This window comes from Crotalus tigris, unplaced genomic scaffold, assembly GCF_016545835.1.
Source record: "Crotalus tigris isolate CLP2741 ecotype Arizona unplaced genomic scaffold, ASM1654583v1 scf7180000018526.697782, whole genome shotgun sequence".
In the NCBI taxonomy this organism is placed as follows: Eukaryota; Metazoa; Chordata; class Lepidosauria; order Squamata; family Viperidae; genus Crotalus; species Crotalus tigris.
In genome coordinates, this window is record NW_024097058.1 from 435,928 (window position 1) to 453,083 (window position 17,156).

General features: G+C 37.6%; 2 protein-coding genes across 6 annotated transcripts in view; one reads left to right on the forward strand and one right to left on the reverse strand.

Annotated features, from left to right (window-relative positions):
* The window catches only part of LOC120312739 (proline-rich transmembrane protein 2-like), a 38,213-nt gene extending 33,849 nt beyond the window's left edge, over window positions 1-4,364 (forward strand). For all 3 annotated transcript variants that reach the window (XM_039353867.1, XM_039353868.1, XM_039353869.1), the window contains one exon: window positions 1,182-4,364. In XM_039353867.1, the coding sequence (XP_039209801.1) occupies window positions 3,044-4,048 (1,005 nt within the window). In that variant the 5' untranslated portion in view covers window positions 1,182-3,043 and the 3' untranslated portion in view covers window positions 4,049-4,364. The remainder of the gene's footprint in view (window positions 1-1,181) is intronic.
* LOC120312740 (E3 ubiquitin-protein ligase parkin-like) overlaps window positions 1-17,156 on the reverse strand; it is a 489,002-nt gene that overhangs the window by 374,788 nt on the left and 97,058 nt on the right. The window lies entirely within an intron of this gene.

Consider the following 17,156-nt stretch of genomic DNA (forward strand, 5'->3'; position numbering starts at 1 on the left):
CACCAACTCTCCTCTTTTACAATATCAGCTTCATCATCTGAAGGAAAGGATAGATTCAGCTGCCTTGTTTGTTTTTGATATCATGGACACAGTCTGAATTTGCACTTTAAATTTCACCTGAAAGTGAGGTAGTACTCTGCCAGTCCCAGATTTCCTCTAGCACAGATTAGGAATTCAGTATCTTTTTCAGGCAGTAACATCTCAAATGCTTATGCTTATTTCTGTCTCATGTTTATTCATACATTTAGAAATATAATAAGGCAACAATTTGTATAAAGACGTTTTCTCCTGAAGCCATGCCCTAAAAAGGTCTTACTTATTAAGAGAGCATCCCTGGAAAACAAAGGATACTGCTGTATGCTATCTAGAAGTCTGACTTGTGAAGCACAATTGCTATAACCCACAGTTTTTGCTTTCCAAGTGTTCCCCTCTTTAGAGAACTCAGTTTTTAAAAACTTAAATTTTGTCCTTAGGCATATACACACTTCCCCTTTATATGCTAATAGTTTCTGAAAATCCCTCAGATACATACCATTGAGTTCACAAAAGGTGTAACCTATGGTAGTGGTGGCGAACCTATAGCACGGGTACCAGAGGCGGCACTCAGAGCCCTCTCTGTGGGCACGCACGCTGTTGCCCCAGTCCTACGCCTTCAGCTGGGTTTTATAAAATCTTTTCACTTTAGGCCTCCACTGCCATGTACAAAAAAAAAAATCAATCAATCAGTCAATTTCAACTTCTCGCGGGGAAAAAAAAAGATCTTGCAAAGTTGGAATTGATTGATTGAACTTTTTAATCCCACCCAGTCTGCTGTTACCACCACAGCCATGCCCACCCAATGGGCTACACCCAGCCAACGGGCCATACCCACCCAGCACCCAATGATGCATAAGTGGGTTTGGGGTTCCAGTTTGGGCACTCAGTCTCTAAAAGGTTGGCCATCACTGACCTATGATAATGTGTGTTTTGGCATTATTATTCCTTATTTATATTTAGACACAGGGTTTGCTTATCCAGGAGGAAAACTATAGAACAGCCCATCAGGAAACACATTGAAACACAGTTTTCTTAGTATAGTAAAGCAGATGATAAAAGCTTGACAAAATGTAAAAAGTAGTGTCATAAAGCCTGGACCCAGGAGTTTAGGCAACTCATTATTCATTCCCCCTTTGTACTTCCAGACTCTTTCATCTTGACTTCATTTTACTTCAACTCAGGAAAACATGCTCATCCTTGAATACCTTAATATTAATATTAACCTCCATGGATACAGTCATGTGTGAAAGCATACACTATTCTTGCTGCATGTGTACAGATGATATGATATTCTGTTCTAAAATGATATTTAGATTTATTAGAATTATTATAATTCAATTTGATCTGCCTTGTAAGCATGTTAACAGAAAAAGGGGATGAAGAGTGTTTAATTATTGGTATGATCCCAGAGTCATTGTACAGTTCATTTCCATTTTATTTATTTCAATTTCTGTTTGAAACAATGAGGTTAATAGTTATCACTAGGTGTATACAATGAGGTCCATGTCAGTATAAAATAACTTTAGGTAGTTCAGATTTCTGTATAGGAGGAGTCTCCAAATTTTCTGACACCTGGGACAAGAAGGCAACTTGGAACAAGATGTGGTTGCTTTAAAAAGTTGCAAACAGTTGCTACATTCACATTCCTGCATACTCTAAAGCAACTTTTGGAACTAAATGTGAAGCATTGTACAGTCATAAAATAGTAAAATGTGCATGAAAAAGCTGTGTCTTATACTACACTCCAAAATCCATTTTTTCAAGAATGGCAAGGGAGCAATCGACTAATATAAATTCCTTGGGATCATTACTATTAGATTATGATTCTGTGTACCAGATTTTAGGGACTCACGTAACAGGGTGCTATGTGTTATTAGTAATCATTAAAACCCTTCTACCCATTTTCATTTCATAATAAATCACTAGCTTTCCTTCATGAATTAACCTTTAATTCCTTTCTGCACTCAGTCCCAATGCAAAGTATCTTCCTTCACTCCTCTGTACTTTTCCACCATTGTCTTATTTAATAATACATGCTACCTCTTGAGTCCTTCATTGTTATTTTCCTTTATGCATTCTTGTCTTATAGCTAAATGGGTGTTTACATGAATATAATACAATAGCGGTGTCTTGCTTTTGCATATATATTTTTTTAAAAAATTTATTCATAATACAATTAAAACAACAATGGACAAACATGACATTCCAGAGTGAATTTTCCTATCAGTTCCTATCACAGTGTCAAGCTCCCGAGGGCTTGACATGCAAACGGGGACGGGGGGGAGCAGACGGCAGCCCAAAACCTCAGGCAACCACCGAGCAACAAGCCATCACAGCTGGAGCCCGGTCTGAGCAGGGATACTTGGCTGGCCCGCCTCTCCGCGCTGACGCACAGGCGCAAACGGGCGCTGGTCTATTTGCGAGTCTGGAATTCCCCGACGATCAGCTGGGGGCGGCAAGCCCGGAATTCCCCGCGGTTCAGCTGCTGTCGGCAAACCCGGAAGTCCCCGAGAGGCAGCTGCGGTTGGCGAGTCGAATGCCCGCCGGCACGTCGCCGTGGGACGGGGACCCTCTGCAACTACAGGGGGATCCAGCGGGGGTAGCGGGTGGGGGTTACTTACCAGACAGAGGGGCCAGTAGGCAGGGAGAGCTTGGCGGTGGGAAGGTAATGCGCGGACCGGACGCATGGACAGAAGGATGCGGGGGTGGGGCTCCGTCGGCGAAAGGGAGAGCACAGGGAAAAGGTGGAGCATTTATCCAATTCAAGCGGATGTTGGCTTGGAGTTGGGGGCGGGAGCACAGGGTGTGGCACACAGTTATAGAGCGCTGGGAGAAAACCACTCCCAGTGCTGACTTTGTTTCATCTTCACAATAAATCAATTGGTGAGTTCAGTGTGTACCGGCGTTCCTTTTGTTCTTACTCACGGACGACTTCGGATGCACTTGACAGTAAGTCAGCACTCCTTTTTCTTCCTTCACCTTTGTGCTTGCTAGAGAGGAGAGAGATATGGCGGAAGGCACGCAGGGCGTTTCCCTGGCCGAGGGGGAGGTGGAGGCTGGCGACGGTGTTGAGGCCGTGCCGGTGCCGGACCAGGCGGCCGAGCAGCCTGTGGTGCGGCCAAAGTTGCTGTTGGCCGCAAACCCAGGACCCGGAGTGGAAGAGACAGGGGCCGTGAAGCCACAGGAGGAGTGGTGGCAAAGCCCGGCGTTGACCGGGGTGCAGACCGGGCAACCCCTGACGCCCAAGCCGAAACCCAGTCACTCGGGATGGAGGGAGAGGCGTGTCACCTCCGAGGACGATGAGGACTGGAGCTATTCAACGGCTCCGGGCCAAGATACGATGGAAATTTTGCGACACCGGTTTGGCGAGGCGAGCTACAGGGGTGCTTCCAACATGTGGCAGTCGGAAGAAGACTCTGCGGCGCGCACTCCATCATCCAGGTTCCGGCTGAGCAGTCCGTGGCTGCGGTTGCCGCCTCCAGCAGGTGGGTCGGCCCTCACGGGTCTCCCGTCGGGCGGCCCGCCGGGTCAGCCGCAATCAGCCCAGCAGGCTGGTTCCAGAAATGTGGCTAGAGGGCCTGCAGTGAGAGGGGGCGTGGAACGGCAGGGACCTGTACCCAGATATGCCAACATCGGGTCAGGCCAAACCCTGGGACCATGGGGTCCGGGGAGTTCATGGGGACCCCCTCCTATCCCTGTCACGTTTGACGGCAATCCCGATCACCTGGCAATGTTCCTGGGCCAGGCTATAAGCCATCTAGATCAATATGCCCAATTATATGCCTCTCAATGGACCATGGTCGGCGCCGTCACCGCTGCTCTGCACGGAGAGGCGGCTGCCTGGGCGGCCGACCTGTACAGCGACCATGCCCGTGAATTGGGGAGCGCGGGCCTGTTCTTGGACGCATGGGAGGTTCGAAGATCCCACCCGAGCGCAGAGAGCCGAGGCGGACCTCCTTGCGCTCCAGCAGGGGAAGTGCCCAGCTATCGAATATGTGCGGGACTTCCGTAAGTTAGCTGGCCGATTGTATTCTTCGTGGCCAGAGCGCCTGCTGGTGCATCATTTTCGGGCCGGGCTGGACCAAGATCTGCGTCAAGCCTGCGTGTACAGGGGAGTTCCGAATAGACTTCGGGACTGGTATAAGGTAGTGGTGGAGTTGGAGGTGGGCCTTAAGGAGGTGCATCGAGGAGTAGGGGACATCCTGCGGCCACAAAAATTTAATACATTGTTCTTAACCTCTATATAAGCCTCATCTTTTATACAATACAATTATATATACAATTATATGTACAGTTATGTATATCTTTTAATTCTATCATTAGCTTGAAGTCCGAGCAGTTCTTAATTCATACCAGCAGTAAAATTTGCCCCAGATTTCGAGGTATTCGTGTTCCGTTTTGTCTTTCATAAACATTGTAAGCCTGTCCATCTCAGCACATATTAGAATTTTATGCAGGATCTCTTCTTCCGTTGGGGTTCCCTTGTTCCTCCAATTTTGAGCTTTTGCATATTTTATGGACCTATTGGTATGGAATATTGGACACTGATGTGGAAATGATGATGTGTGCAACATTTTTTTCTCCTTTAAGATATCAATGGCATCTCATTTTGACAAGTAATTTTACAGAATCTGTGACACTGTCATCTTCTGAATATGATGTGAAAGACATCCAAGACAAAACAAATACATTCAAGAACAGACATTATTCAACTTTATTTGCAATAAACTCTAGAAAAACATCAGAGTATTTCTCCTTCATGTTGATGTGGTATTTATTTTGTGAGGGTTCTTAACTTTTTCTTTAAAATTATTATATTTTGGTTTTATGAATGCTTCATTGTTCTGTACTCTTCTTTTAAAATCTGACTAGCAACGGTGATGACTTTATACATTGCTCTAATAAAATAAGCATGTCAGATTTCAGAAGGATATCGCTGATGGTCCAATAACTTAGTACTAAAGGGCAGAATTGGCACCCAATTGCATATTTCCTTACAAAGGAAAGATAAACATTTTGAAAAAGAAAGAGAAAGAGAGAGAGAGCTGCTTGAGGAGGATAACTATGAGCAAACAAGTCAAAGAAAGGGAAAGGGTTTAAACAGCATTCCTCCCCATAGTTCCTTTCCTTTAATTAGCAGCCTAGTAATTTGTTTTACATTGAAAAACAAACAAAGCTATCATGAGAAGGAATTGTTCAACTGATCACTCTTTGTCAACATAATTAATTTTATTGTAAGCAGCCTAGAGTCACTTAGGTGATATGAGTGATGTAGAAATGTGATGAATGAATAAAAAAAAATGAGTTTGGTTCAATCAAATTAGTCTGTACATACTGATTGGATTTGTGGAACATCCAAGCACCTAAATGGAAAAAAATAAAACTTCCAGGTTACTAAAATAGCAAAGAAATTTAAAACAAACAAATGCACAGAAGAAGAAGACCATATTCAGAAACTGCAGTTTTAATGCTTTGTTGATTAATTAATACTGTGTTACTGTGACATGGGGCACAGGTTGGACATGCTTGAAGTAGACTGAAATCCACAGGAATAATGGGGGGCAAAAAAAGGAGAGAAAAATGACATATTTTTTGTGTGATCGCTATAATCTAATGGTATAATGTATATTCAGAAATAAAACACATTCTTTGTACCTTTTCTGAATGCCCTTTCATAATTTCATAGTTCCCCAAGTGCTTTGCATTCATATGAGCATTTCTCCCATAAATCTCCAATACTGTACCAGATTCATATATTGCAAATCAAGAGCTTTATAACAATATCTTATGTTCCAAAAAGCTAATTTCATACACAAAATGAAGCACAATTTTATTGACTTACAAAAATATTATTCACATAAGGCTAATCAGTTAAGTCAATAGATTTTACAGTTACAGTTACGAGGAAGATTTTTCTTCATGAGATACAAAGACAAAACTATAGTGAAACATTTGTGTTCAGCTGGATTGCCATACTTAATGTTTTCACTTAAGCAAAATTTAATCAGAATAAGCATAAATTTTAGAATAAATGGAAGGAGACCAAACATTTGTTTCTTCCACTGCTAGATGACATGGTATGAAAAGACCCACAGAACTTCTAGACTCATAAAGATACTGGATATTTACTTCCCCCAAAAAAGATTACCTTCTGCACCAATTAAATCTTATGATAATCACATAGGTGAACAGATTTTTTTCCAAAAAAAGAGACCAAAGAACTAAGGACTTCAAACTACTAACACCAACATCTGTCAAGAAATCACAAACACTGAAGCAAACATGGAAATAAGATTATTCAATTTCAGAAAGGCAGCCCAAATGGTAGAACAAGACAGGAACAAGTGACTTTTAAAACATCAATTTCTCTTTCCTACACCCTCAGATAAAAAGTATATATCCCTGTAGTTTTGCATCCTAATAATGTTAATACCCAGGAGTCTGAGGTGGTTGATAGATTGCATAAATAAATAATTAGTTCCATATCAATGTTTTGAAGCAGTTGATTTCAATCTAAAAATGGATTAGTCAAAGAGTCTCAACAGATCATTTTCTATTCTGCTTTACCTGAAATATTTATTATATTAATTAAAATATATCCCCCTCCATTATTATACCATGCTGTAAGAGAGAATGGAGGGCAAGGGATCAGGTTTTACCTTTTTACTGAGTTTGATGAACAGATTTAGTCTCTCTCTTTCAGAATTATTAGAGGAAGAAAGATAAGCAAAAGCTTCACTATAACCAAGGTAGTGAGGTAGCAAGGAACATGAGAAGTGATAGGAAGACAATAATTTCATGAATTTATTTCAGAGCTTTTCACTTAAATGCAACAGAATGGCTCAGTTTTCTTCAACTTGATACCTACCAAATGTGTTAGAAATCAATTTTTAATTATTTATTCATATGAATTTTCCAATATAGTAAAAATATATAAAAATGAACAAAAAGATAGAAAGTAAGAGAGAAGAAAAAAGAAAGAAAGGATGAAAAGAAAAGAATACAATTATACTTTCCACTCTTCTTTCTATCGAGTAATTATCATATTCTCTCCTCCAAGAACTTTAATTCCTAATAATCTCAGGCAGGAAGATTTTAAGACTTCATCCTCCAATATAACTAATTATGATGATCACACAAATATGTTACACAGCACATACATTTTCATATATAACATATGTTTTGATGGCTTTTTAGACAGAGCAACAACTGCTTTCCTGAAAAGTCACACCTCTATTTCATTATAAAGATGTTTTCCAAAATCAGCTTGCCTAGATAAATTGTACAAGAATCACAGTGAACAAAAATGAGGGGGGAGGGGATTCAAAGGGCAATTACATTTTGATAAAAAATCAGTTTAAAAGCTCCTAAAATCATTTATATTTTTTAGTGTAAATTGCATTGCCTCAAAGTAAGAGACAATAATATAAAATGTCATGCAGAATTTTTCAGGACCCAAAGTTTTGAACATTTATTCACACAGAAAGCTATTAAAATCTAATTCTGAGGTAATACTGTTGTCAATCATCAGAACACTGCAAATTTAGGAACTGCATATAGAACTATCTAACAAGAAAATTTAGGGGAAAAAATCTTAAACTATATAAAATGTATAATAAAATCACTGCACTGCATTGATTAAACAATATACATTTGGCTTATTTATAATCAATTTCTTGTTAATGCAAATGATGCTCAAACTCAATACATATGTCATAGTAATTGATTTGGATTGGTCTGAACAATAAGCCCTACAAGCCTAGAATTTATTGAAACTTTTTCAGCAACCTTTGAATTCTTGATTTCAGCAAGATTAATACCCAATCAGCAGACATAATCTTACTGTAAAGTGCTTTTCCAAATGGCAATTGGATATTCTTGTTTTGTTTTTTTTTCCTTGAAAATATTTTGCACCTCATCCAAGAAACTTCTTCAGTTCAGTTCTTCAGGAACTGAAGAAGCTTCTTGGATAAGAAGTGAATTATGTTTTCAAGGAAAAAAAATCAGGAAAGTCCAGTTGCCTTTTGGAAAAGCACCTTTGGGACAACTATGATCTAGATGATTGAGAATCTCCATAGATATTCAGATATCATTTTTTCCAGGAGCTAATGCTTCTATTTTTTTTATCCAGTTCTGTGAGCTGGTTTGCCCTTATTGCAGAAATTCTGAACCCTACTGATGGTAATCAAACATTGATAAGAAGTTTTTGTTCTAGATCATGGGTATCAAACTTGCCGTATCACGTGACGTGTCACAACTCTTTTTCCATTGCCAGCAATGAGGTGGGCACGGCTTTGGTATGATGAAACCGGCCCACGGTGTTCTGTCCCAGCTTACGTGCGTCCTTGTTGTACTCACAAGGAGAAACCCCTCTTCCAAGAAACAGGCAGGAACCGCAGGAAAAAACCAATTCATTTTATTTTCACAGACCTGAGTCAATGTCCAAGGCAAACAAACACAGTCCACAGAAAATCGATCTTCAGCACGAACAATTGCCTTTGGCAACCAGCACTTCCCACACCTTCCCCTTTTATAATTCAGCCAAGGCATGGCTTCCTAATATCTTCTCCTTTGCCTTTGGAGCCAACCCATTGCATTCTTCTGTCCCACTTACTTCTTCTGTCTGTGCATTCGTGCATCCGGGATTTGTCCCAGCTGTTCCTCAGCACTGTCCAACTCAGGCTCCCAGCACAGCTGTGTCTCAGCCCGAGCGCGAGTAGAGGGGCCAGGTTCCTCATCTGACCGTAAGTCTTGGAGCTCCTCAGAGCCTTCCTTTGACTCTAATGTCACTCCAGGCCCTCCTCCTCATCTGAGTCCTCAGACTCAGCTGTCAGATCCAATGGCTGGCGAGAAATCACAACACGCGGGCTGGCAGTTTGACACCCTTGTTCTAGGTTGAGCCAAGCAAACTGGAGGCCACAGTACATGGACTGAAAGGAACATACATATGATACAATAGGATTACTATTGTAATCCTATTGTATCATATCATATCACTGAAAAAAATCAGTACTTATTTGGAAACTTGGGAAAAACCAATATGCAACATAGAAAAGTTACACAAACATCCTCTTTCCTTAGAGTTAAAAGTCAGCTCCTTCATGAACCCATATTTATCAACCAAAGAAAAGCAGCTACAATAACTTTATACCAACTGTGATGCAATGTTTGAATCTGAATTTCTGTCAGAGCTTTCTATAACAGATAATAATAGCGGTTTTGTATTGATAAGAAGTATTTAGGATACATTTTACTTTAAAAGAATGATTTTTCAGAAAGCTCTCGTACAATCATCAAATTAATTTCATCATTTTTGGCACGTGTGAGGCATAGAAGATGACATTCAGAAGTTATATTAGCACAAATGATTGTAAACAATTTAAAAGGTATTTCAAAAGGCTAGAGTAGCTGAAAAAGTAATTTTCTTAAGAACTCCTGTTATAGAAAAGTATTTTAAAAACCACAAATATCTACCATATTTTTCAGTATCTGCTGAAACAGCCAACAATCTATTATTACTGATAAAAACTACATGACAGCAAAATAAAGATAGGACTTCTGTCAATCAAATTAAAAAAGCAGAAGAGCCTTCATGACAGAGTGATTATTGACTAACTTTCTTTGTGGCTAATTGAATTGAACTGGCAATCTGCCAGATCAATTATCTTAGGAAAGAAAAGGAAATACCAGACATGTATACCTGTGTATATGAGTGGATGTGGTATTAGCTTCCTATAGGAAATGCTTTGGCTAATGCTACCCATTTTATCTCTGCCTTTTAAACAGAAAGGTTTAACTCTGAAGCCACCAGTCATTCTGTATTGGGCAACTTAAAAATTTGAGGAGTACAAATAAATGGATAATAACTATTTCAAAGAATCCTTTAGATCAGTGGTTCTCAACCTTTTTAATGCTGCGACCCCCAACCGGTCGTAAGTCAAGGACTACTCAACCGGTTGTAAGTCGAGGACTACTCAACTGGTGCAGCACCGTTTGCAGAATGGGACTTTTGGCGGGCTCAGCAGGGCAGAGACAGCCTGGACAATTCCTATTGGCTTTTGAAAGCCAATAGAATTAGACTCTATTCAAGAGAGTCTATTCTATTGGCTTTCAAAAGCCAATAGAATAAAAGGAAGTAGCACAGCTGTGGAAAAGGGGGGGGAAATGGCGGACTGCGTTGTTTGGCGACCCCCGTGAAGTAGTCGTTCGACCCCAAATGGGGTCCCGACCCACAGGTTGAGAACCACTGTTTTAGATTCACTTGCTTCTAGCAGTTTAAGATTTTCCACATCTCAGTTCACTTTATTACCTATAAAACCTTGAACAAATCAGATAAATTTTAAAGTGAATTTCTTATTTTTTACAGTAAGAAGCGAATATCTCTTCCTGTCTAAAAAATATTTAAATATTTGAAAAATATTATACATTTTTATGACCAAAAAATCTACATTTCAAGGCCGAAAGGACTTTGCTCAATCTGATCTCTTCAGATGTTTTGGATCAATTCTATCATAATTATGTATTTATTTGGCTCAGCTAACAGGAGTTCTAAAAAGTGCAGTGGAGATCCAGTTTAGGCAAGATTGCCATACAGGAAAATGAGGTATGTGTGTGTGTTTTTTTTTTAAAAAAGGGAGGTAAAACAAAGAATCTCTAGATAAGATGTACTACAGCTCACTGTATAACAAAATCATCTAACGGCTTCTAAAAATTAATAACCTAGAGTGTATGAATTGAAGATATCAGATGCATCAAGAAAATAGGTCATTGCTGGAAAGAGAATAATATAAGATTTGGGTTTGTTACAGTAAAGCATTTGTAATATTTTTTATGATACATCCCTAAATCAACTGAGGAAGTGACCTGATATTTCATAACTGCATGAACTGAAGATTCATTCTCACTCATCTATGTACTTATGAGCTTTGAATATCACACATAAGATCTATGAATGACAGGTTTTGTAGTATTAAAGTATCTAAGCCAGCAACTGATTTTATAAGAAATGAAAACAATTTGATGAAAACTGATATTAAACATTTACATGACCTTTGGAAAAAGAAATTTGAATGGAAGTTTATTTTTAAAGATGTAAAATAGTCTCTTAATCTGAAAATTAAATTAATACAAAAAAAAGTTTTGTTTCACACATATCTGACACCCAAGAGAATGTTTATTAAGGATCTGCTACAATTGCCGACTATTGGAAATGCGGAATATTGGATCATGTGTCTTTTTCTATTATTGCCACACTATGGGCTGTCAACATAACTTTAAACCAATAGCCGGATATGAGAGTTATGTGTATTTGTCTTCAATATATTTGGAATAATATATCAACAATTATGGACTTTTCATACATGACAGATAGCAAAAGAAGAATGATTCTATACCAGAAGGATAAATATATACTTGATTTGTTTATTGATATATGTTACATATCAATATTTGATTTAGTTTTTTTCTGACCAAAAGATAAGAAAAAGTCTTAGGCAAAAGTTGAGTTGATTAAAGATATATATAAAGATCTTTTTGCTCCTCGAAGATATATATAAAGATATCTTTGCTCCTAGAAGCACGAAGCTGAAAACATTAGCCTGAAGATGACGAATGAGATTTCGTCGAAACGTCGCCAAGACACTTCCAATTTGACGAGGGAGAAAACCCAAATAACCAAAGACCTACATACAAACACTCGCAAAAACCTCAGAAAACAAAGGTAGATAGATAGATAGATAGATAGATAGATAGATAGATAGATAGATAGATAGATATTTCTTACTCTTCTCCTTTAAGTTTGCTTTAATTGTTACAATGTATATAATCACATTGTGTCATTAACACAAGTCATGTGTGTATGGATAATTTTGTATGTGATTATGTTTGTATTTGTCGAGATTATGATCTTAAAAACCAGTGTGGAAATGGAAACCATAGTTATTGAAGCATGGCTCCTAATGAGAACATGTGAACTATTATCAAAACATAGAGATTTGGTAACACATTTGTTAACAGGAACATAATTTCTCCTGGTGTAGCTTGTGTTCATGTTGCATAATAAGCTCTCAGACTTTTTTCCCTATTGCTTACGGTTGAATATAACAATGTTGTGACTGCATTCAGTGAAAATTATACTTTTACAGAAACATGTAAGTGAATCTGCAGAAATAGAAAATCCAAATAACAAGGGTTGAGTATATTCACACACACAGACACATATATTCTCCTTCTTTGTTATAATAATATATTAAAAAAACTGGTAATAATCTCTCACATCTGTCTTTTGAAGATACTGTATATGCCAGCGTATAAGGCAACTTCCACAAGCGTTAAAATCGGCGCCAAAGACGGGGTCGTCTTATACGCCGAGTCGTCTTATACGCCAGAAATACTGGTAGTTTCCGGCGTATAAGACGACGTTCTAGGAATGCAACTCGGAGACAAAGACGGGGGTCATCTTATAAGCCGGGTCGCCTTGTACGCCGGCATATATGGTATGTTGAACGGTATTCATACACAAGCAAAATTACTTCCTTTTTATTAAACTTGTGTATTCTTTTGAAGTTTGCTAACTTAAAAAATGGTGATTGAAGTAATCCCTTTCTTTTAATATAAAAATATTGCTGTACAATTAATAACTGTAAAGGCACCAAGGAAGGCTTCTTAGTAGTATTTCAGAAGAAAATATATTTTCTGAACTGTTTCACTCTTTGTCCAAAGTGTAACAGAATCCTGAAGTATTCTAAAACTTGCCTCTTACTTTAGCCCTGGCCACAATTTTCCCAACAAATATTGGCAGCATGCTAAAAATGGCAGGAACTGATTATTATATGTTTTATTTATTCTATATCTAAGTCAGCATTAATTGCTCCAATGAAAAGAAAGTGCTAGATTTGCATCCCTTTCAATTAATGGTGATACTGTTGAAAGAAAAATCTTCATCAGGGTCCAGCTGGGGATAAACAAAATGGAGACTGCTTTAGAAAGAAGGTGGCACTTTATTGAAGAGCAGAGTCAGACAGAAAGATGGCTCTGGGAAAGCTGACCACATGTAGCAGTGAGTGGTAAGCTTTTTATACCTCCTTTGGACTTCCTGTTTGAGGCTTTGTATTTCCTGTGTCATGTACTTTGACCTGAGTCTGAGTGTGTCCTTTTGGTATTGGTGAGTTAATCCTATTATGTTTCCTGTCCTTAGAATTCAGGTATGTAAATTTTAGGGGTTTTTGTCTTCCTAATTTCATCAGCTTCTAGCTTCCTGGGTCCAACCTTCCTGAATGGATTATTACATCTACATTTCTAAAAGGTCGTTTCTGCTGAGTTTTCTGGCTGGGGGGAGGGAGAAGTTTCTGCCTTTTTAAAGATCTTCTCCATTATTCCTTTGGAGAAATATATTCTGCCTTTTTAATATTCACCAAAATATTTCTCTGGATTCTTCCCACAATAGTTTGCTAGTATCTTTATGAATTAGCTGACAGATCTTTTCTGACTGGCCAATCTTGTCATAGAAATGTTGCAGATTTTTTAATGAACCGGAGTTTCAAACATTCGTTCAAGGTGACTGCTAAAGAAAATGAAACCACTCCATCCTTTATTTATAGGTATTTATTTTTAAGACTATTTTGGCCAGTCTTTTCAGTACTAATTGTGTACTGCTATTTTGAATATTGACAAATGATCCATTTGCAGTCCATTAGGGGGCACAGGAGGGAAAAAGAGACAAAAGGTTTGAACCTTGGGTCTGCTATACACCCACCCACCCACATAAATGTGTGTGTGTGTGTGTGTGTGTGTGTGTGTGTACTGTGGCTTAGAGTTGGTAATTGCTGGTTTTCTGCCTCATTTACAGCCTTTTCAAAAACCTGTAAAAGCACACACACTTAACAAAGAGCCATAGCCTTGCATTTTGCCTGCCAGCCACTAAGCTCAAGAAACATGAATAAAGCACCATGGCAGCATTTAAAACTCTTTTACAGTTGCTACATCAAGTGTATCTTCTAATAAAGATATTCCCTTGAACATCTTAAAAGACACTGGTATAGGTCCCAAGCCATTTTTGGATTTTAAAAACAAAACACCAACAGTAAATAGGCTAGAAGATGGAGATGGTCCATCATATTTTGGATGGTAAAGAGGTTGATGGTTAAAGGAAGCATCCATTGAACTTTCTGCATTAACAAGAAGTGGCTAATAAAATATTCTGTTAATATTTTATGTACTTATAGATGCTTCTGTAGGTCAATTAACTACTTATTTTTAAAAATGATTATCATGTACATTACTGAATATATTCACTGGATATCATGTTGCCAAACACAAAAGATTTCTCAACATATATACATCAGAATATAATATAGATTTTAGAGCAGATGTGCAAAGATGCTAAAGAATGCAGCAGTAAGGTGGGAGGGGAAGTTTAGTTTTTTTTTTAAAAAAAAAAAAAACAAGTTTTATTAGTTTTTTCATTTTACAAACCAGTGCTTAAGAATCATTGTGATGGCAAGGCAATCAATTGTCCAAATACAAAATCATACTCGTAAAGTTCAAATTAAATCATTTTAAAAAAAATTCACCCCTCTCTATTCTCTCTAGTAGTATATTATATTCAAATTAATATATTTAAGGACAACTAAGTCAGTCAAAACAGTCATCAATAAGATTGCACCTAAATAAATCCAAATCCTATATTAAGCTTTACTATTTCAATTGCTATATTCCATATTGTAACATAAATACATAATTAACACTCCAAATGTCTCCCCATACCTTTTTTCCCATTAACACAATCAATATTCATTTATTAATAATGTTCCTTCTTTTTTTCTTAATCAGTAACATTTCATTTAAATAAGTCCAAATCCTGTATAAAGCTTTACTATTTCAGTTACTGTCTTCCATATTGTTACTCTAAATACATAATTAACACTTCGAGTGTCTCCCCAGTCCCTTTTTCCATAACATAATCAATAAACATTTGTTAATATCATATCTTCTTCTTTTTTCTTTCTTATTCTTCTTCTATTACAAAATAGCTATCATTCCTAATAGTAAAAATATTAATTCAAAAAAGAGAAAAAGAAAAAAAACTATCACTCCCTCAATATCTGTGTCAAACTCCTATAACCTCCTCCCAAAATTACTATTACCACAACAAACCTATTAATATATAGATAAACATCTTCTTATTAAATTCAAATCTTAAATTAATTTTTATTCAATCTAACATCTTATTTAACCGTCTTAAGCCATAAATCAATCCATATCTAGTAAGCCTTAAAATCCAATATATAGAGCCTTAGATCAAAACTCTTAAATCTTATTCTAGGTTTTCTTTTATGCCAAACAGGTTTCCATAACACCGCCTCTGTATCAATGAATAAATCACTTTTTATGCCTTGTAGTATCCTTTGAGTCAAACAAGAGCGTCTCCTTTTCTGTTTTAAAGACCTAGCTCATTTGTAAGTAATCCCTTGTTGTTTTAAAGAGTCAAGTCTCCACATTTGAAACTGTTGAATAACAGGCTCAATTATGTCCAATTTTGTAGTTAATAGATGCTTATCCAAGCTGCCATAGTTTTCAGTTAGTTGAGCTTGTCTGTTCATTTCTGTTAATTTTAAAGTTGTAAGTGGTTCAGTTACAGTTCTTTTTGGTTCCTCGGAGATCTCATCAGCGTGCGTAGAATCTTCTTTAATCTTAATTGGTTGTTGTTTTTTGATCTATAAAATACTCAGATATAGTCTGGGGGTCAATTTGTAAGTTCAAAGCAAAATGTCTGTTTTTTATTGCCATAGTACACTCTTTTATTTGGAAACATATTTGGTCAGTAGCTTCATAAAGTTTTTCCAGTATAAGTTTATAGTCAAGTTGAACATTAGATTTCTCCATTTCAAGGAAAGTTAGAAACAATCTATATCTTTAGTAGAGGCTGTGTTCAAAGAATATTTAATCAGTATCCACCCCCACAAATACAGCTGTTGAATTTCTTTATCTTTTCCTTTTTATGGTAGTCTGAAGGTCAAAGCCAATCTCACTAACAGAAAAAGAAATAGTGCAACTTTAACTTTATCCACAAGGTATCCTCAGTAGAATATAAAATCTCCTCCCAGACACCAGAAATATCATTAACAAGATCAGAAAATTAGAAAAAAATAGAATTCTTCAGATGTAGACAAAGTCCAATAGTAAATAATATTCAATATTAAAAAGATTTTCCAAGACCCCAAAGTGAATAAAAAATAAAGTAAAAATAGAGAGAGAAAAAGTCACTTTAAATTAATTCAATTCATAAGCTTCTTTTTCCCACACTCACCAACGCCGCCTTCTCAGAGCAGGGAAATGATTTCAAAAGTGCTTTTTACAGGCACACACACACACACACACACACACACACACAAAAAGGAGAACCAAGAGAGGAAGAGAAAAAAGTCTCACCCAGCTCAACCACGGTGCTTCCTGTGCTTAGATGTTCTTCTGACTTCTGGTTTCAGCAGCCATTTTACTGGCCCCTCTTTCCACTGTTGGCCCAAAGGAGCAATCTCGGTCCTGGGAAGAAGCTGCTGCTCTCCCAAGGACGACGATGACCTCGTCACCTCGTCACCAAGGCGGCTTTTCGATCCGATTAAGGGTCTACCAGCAGCGGAGAGTCAGCTGGAGAGGAGAGCAGTCTCCTCGCACAGCTGCGAGCGCCACAATCTGGAACCGGAAGTCAGAAGTTTAGTTTTGATAGTTCCAAACTAAATAGAATAACTTCAAATTTATTGTTTCCCTGAAAAGATGTTCTATTAGGTATTTCAAAAAATGTATTTTGATGAAAATAATATGACTTCTAAATTGAGTTATCTTATCTGAAAATGCCTCTACTGAAAATGCCTCTAATGCTCTAATGGAAGAGCAAGCTATTATAGATCCTTCCTAGGAACGTAGGAGAAATGGGATGGTACTCTTCTGGATCGTTTAAATGACATGTTTTTGCAAGAAAAAAAGAAAAATACAAAACAATACTTCTAAATTCATCCTGGAACTTTTGCTGCAAGGCAATAGAAATTGTCGCCCATTTAAATTATACTTTAATTATATTTATACGCGTTTTCAAAATGTTCTGCATGCCCAGTTCAGAATTGAAA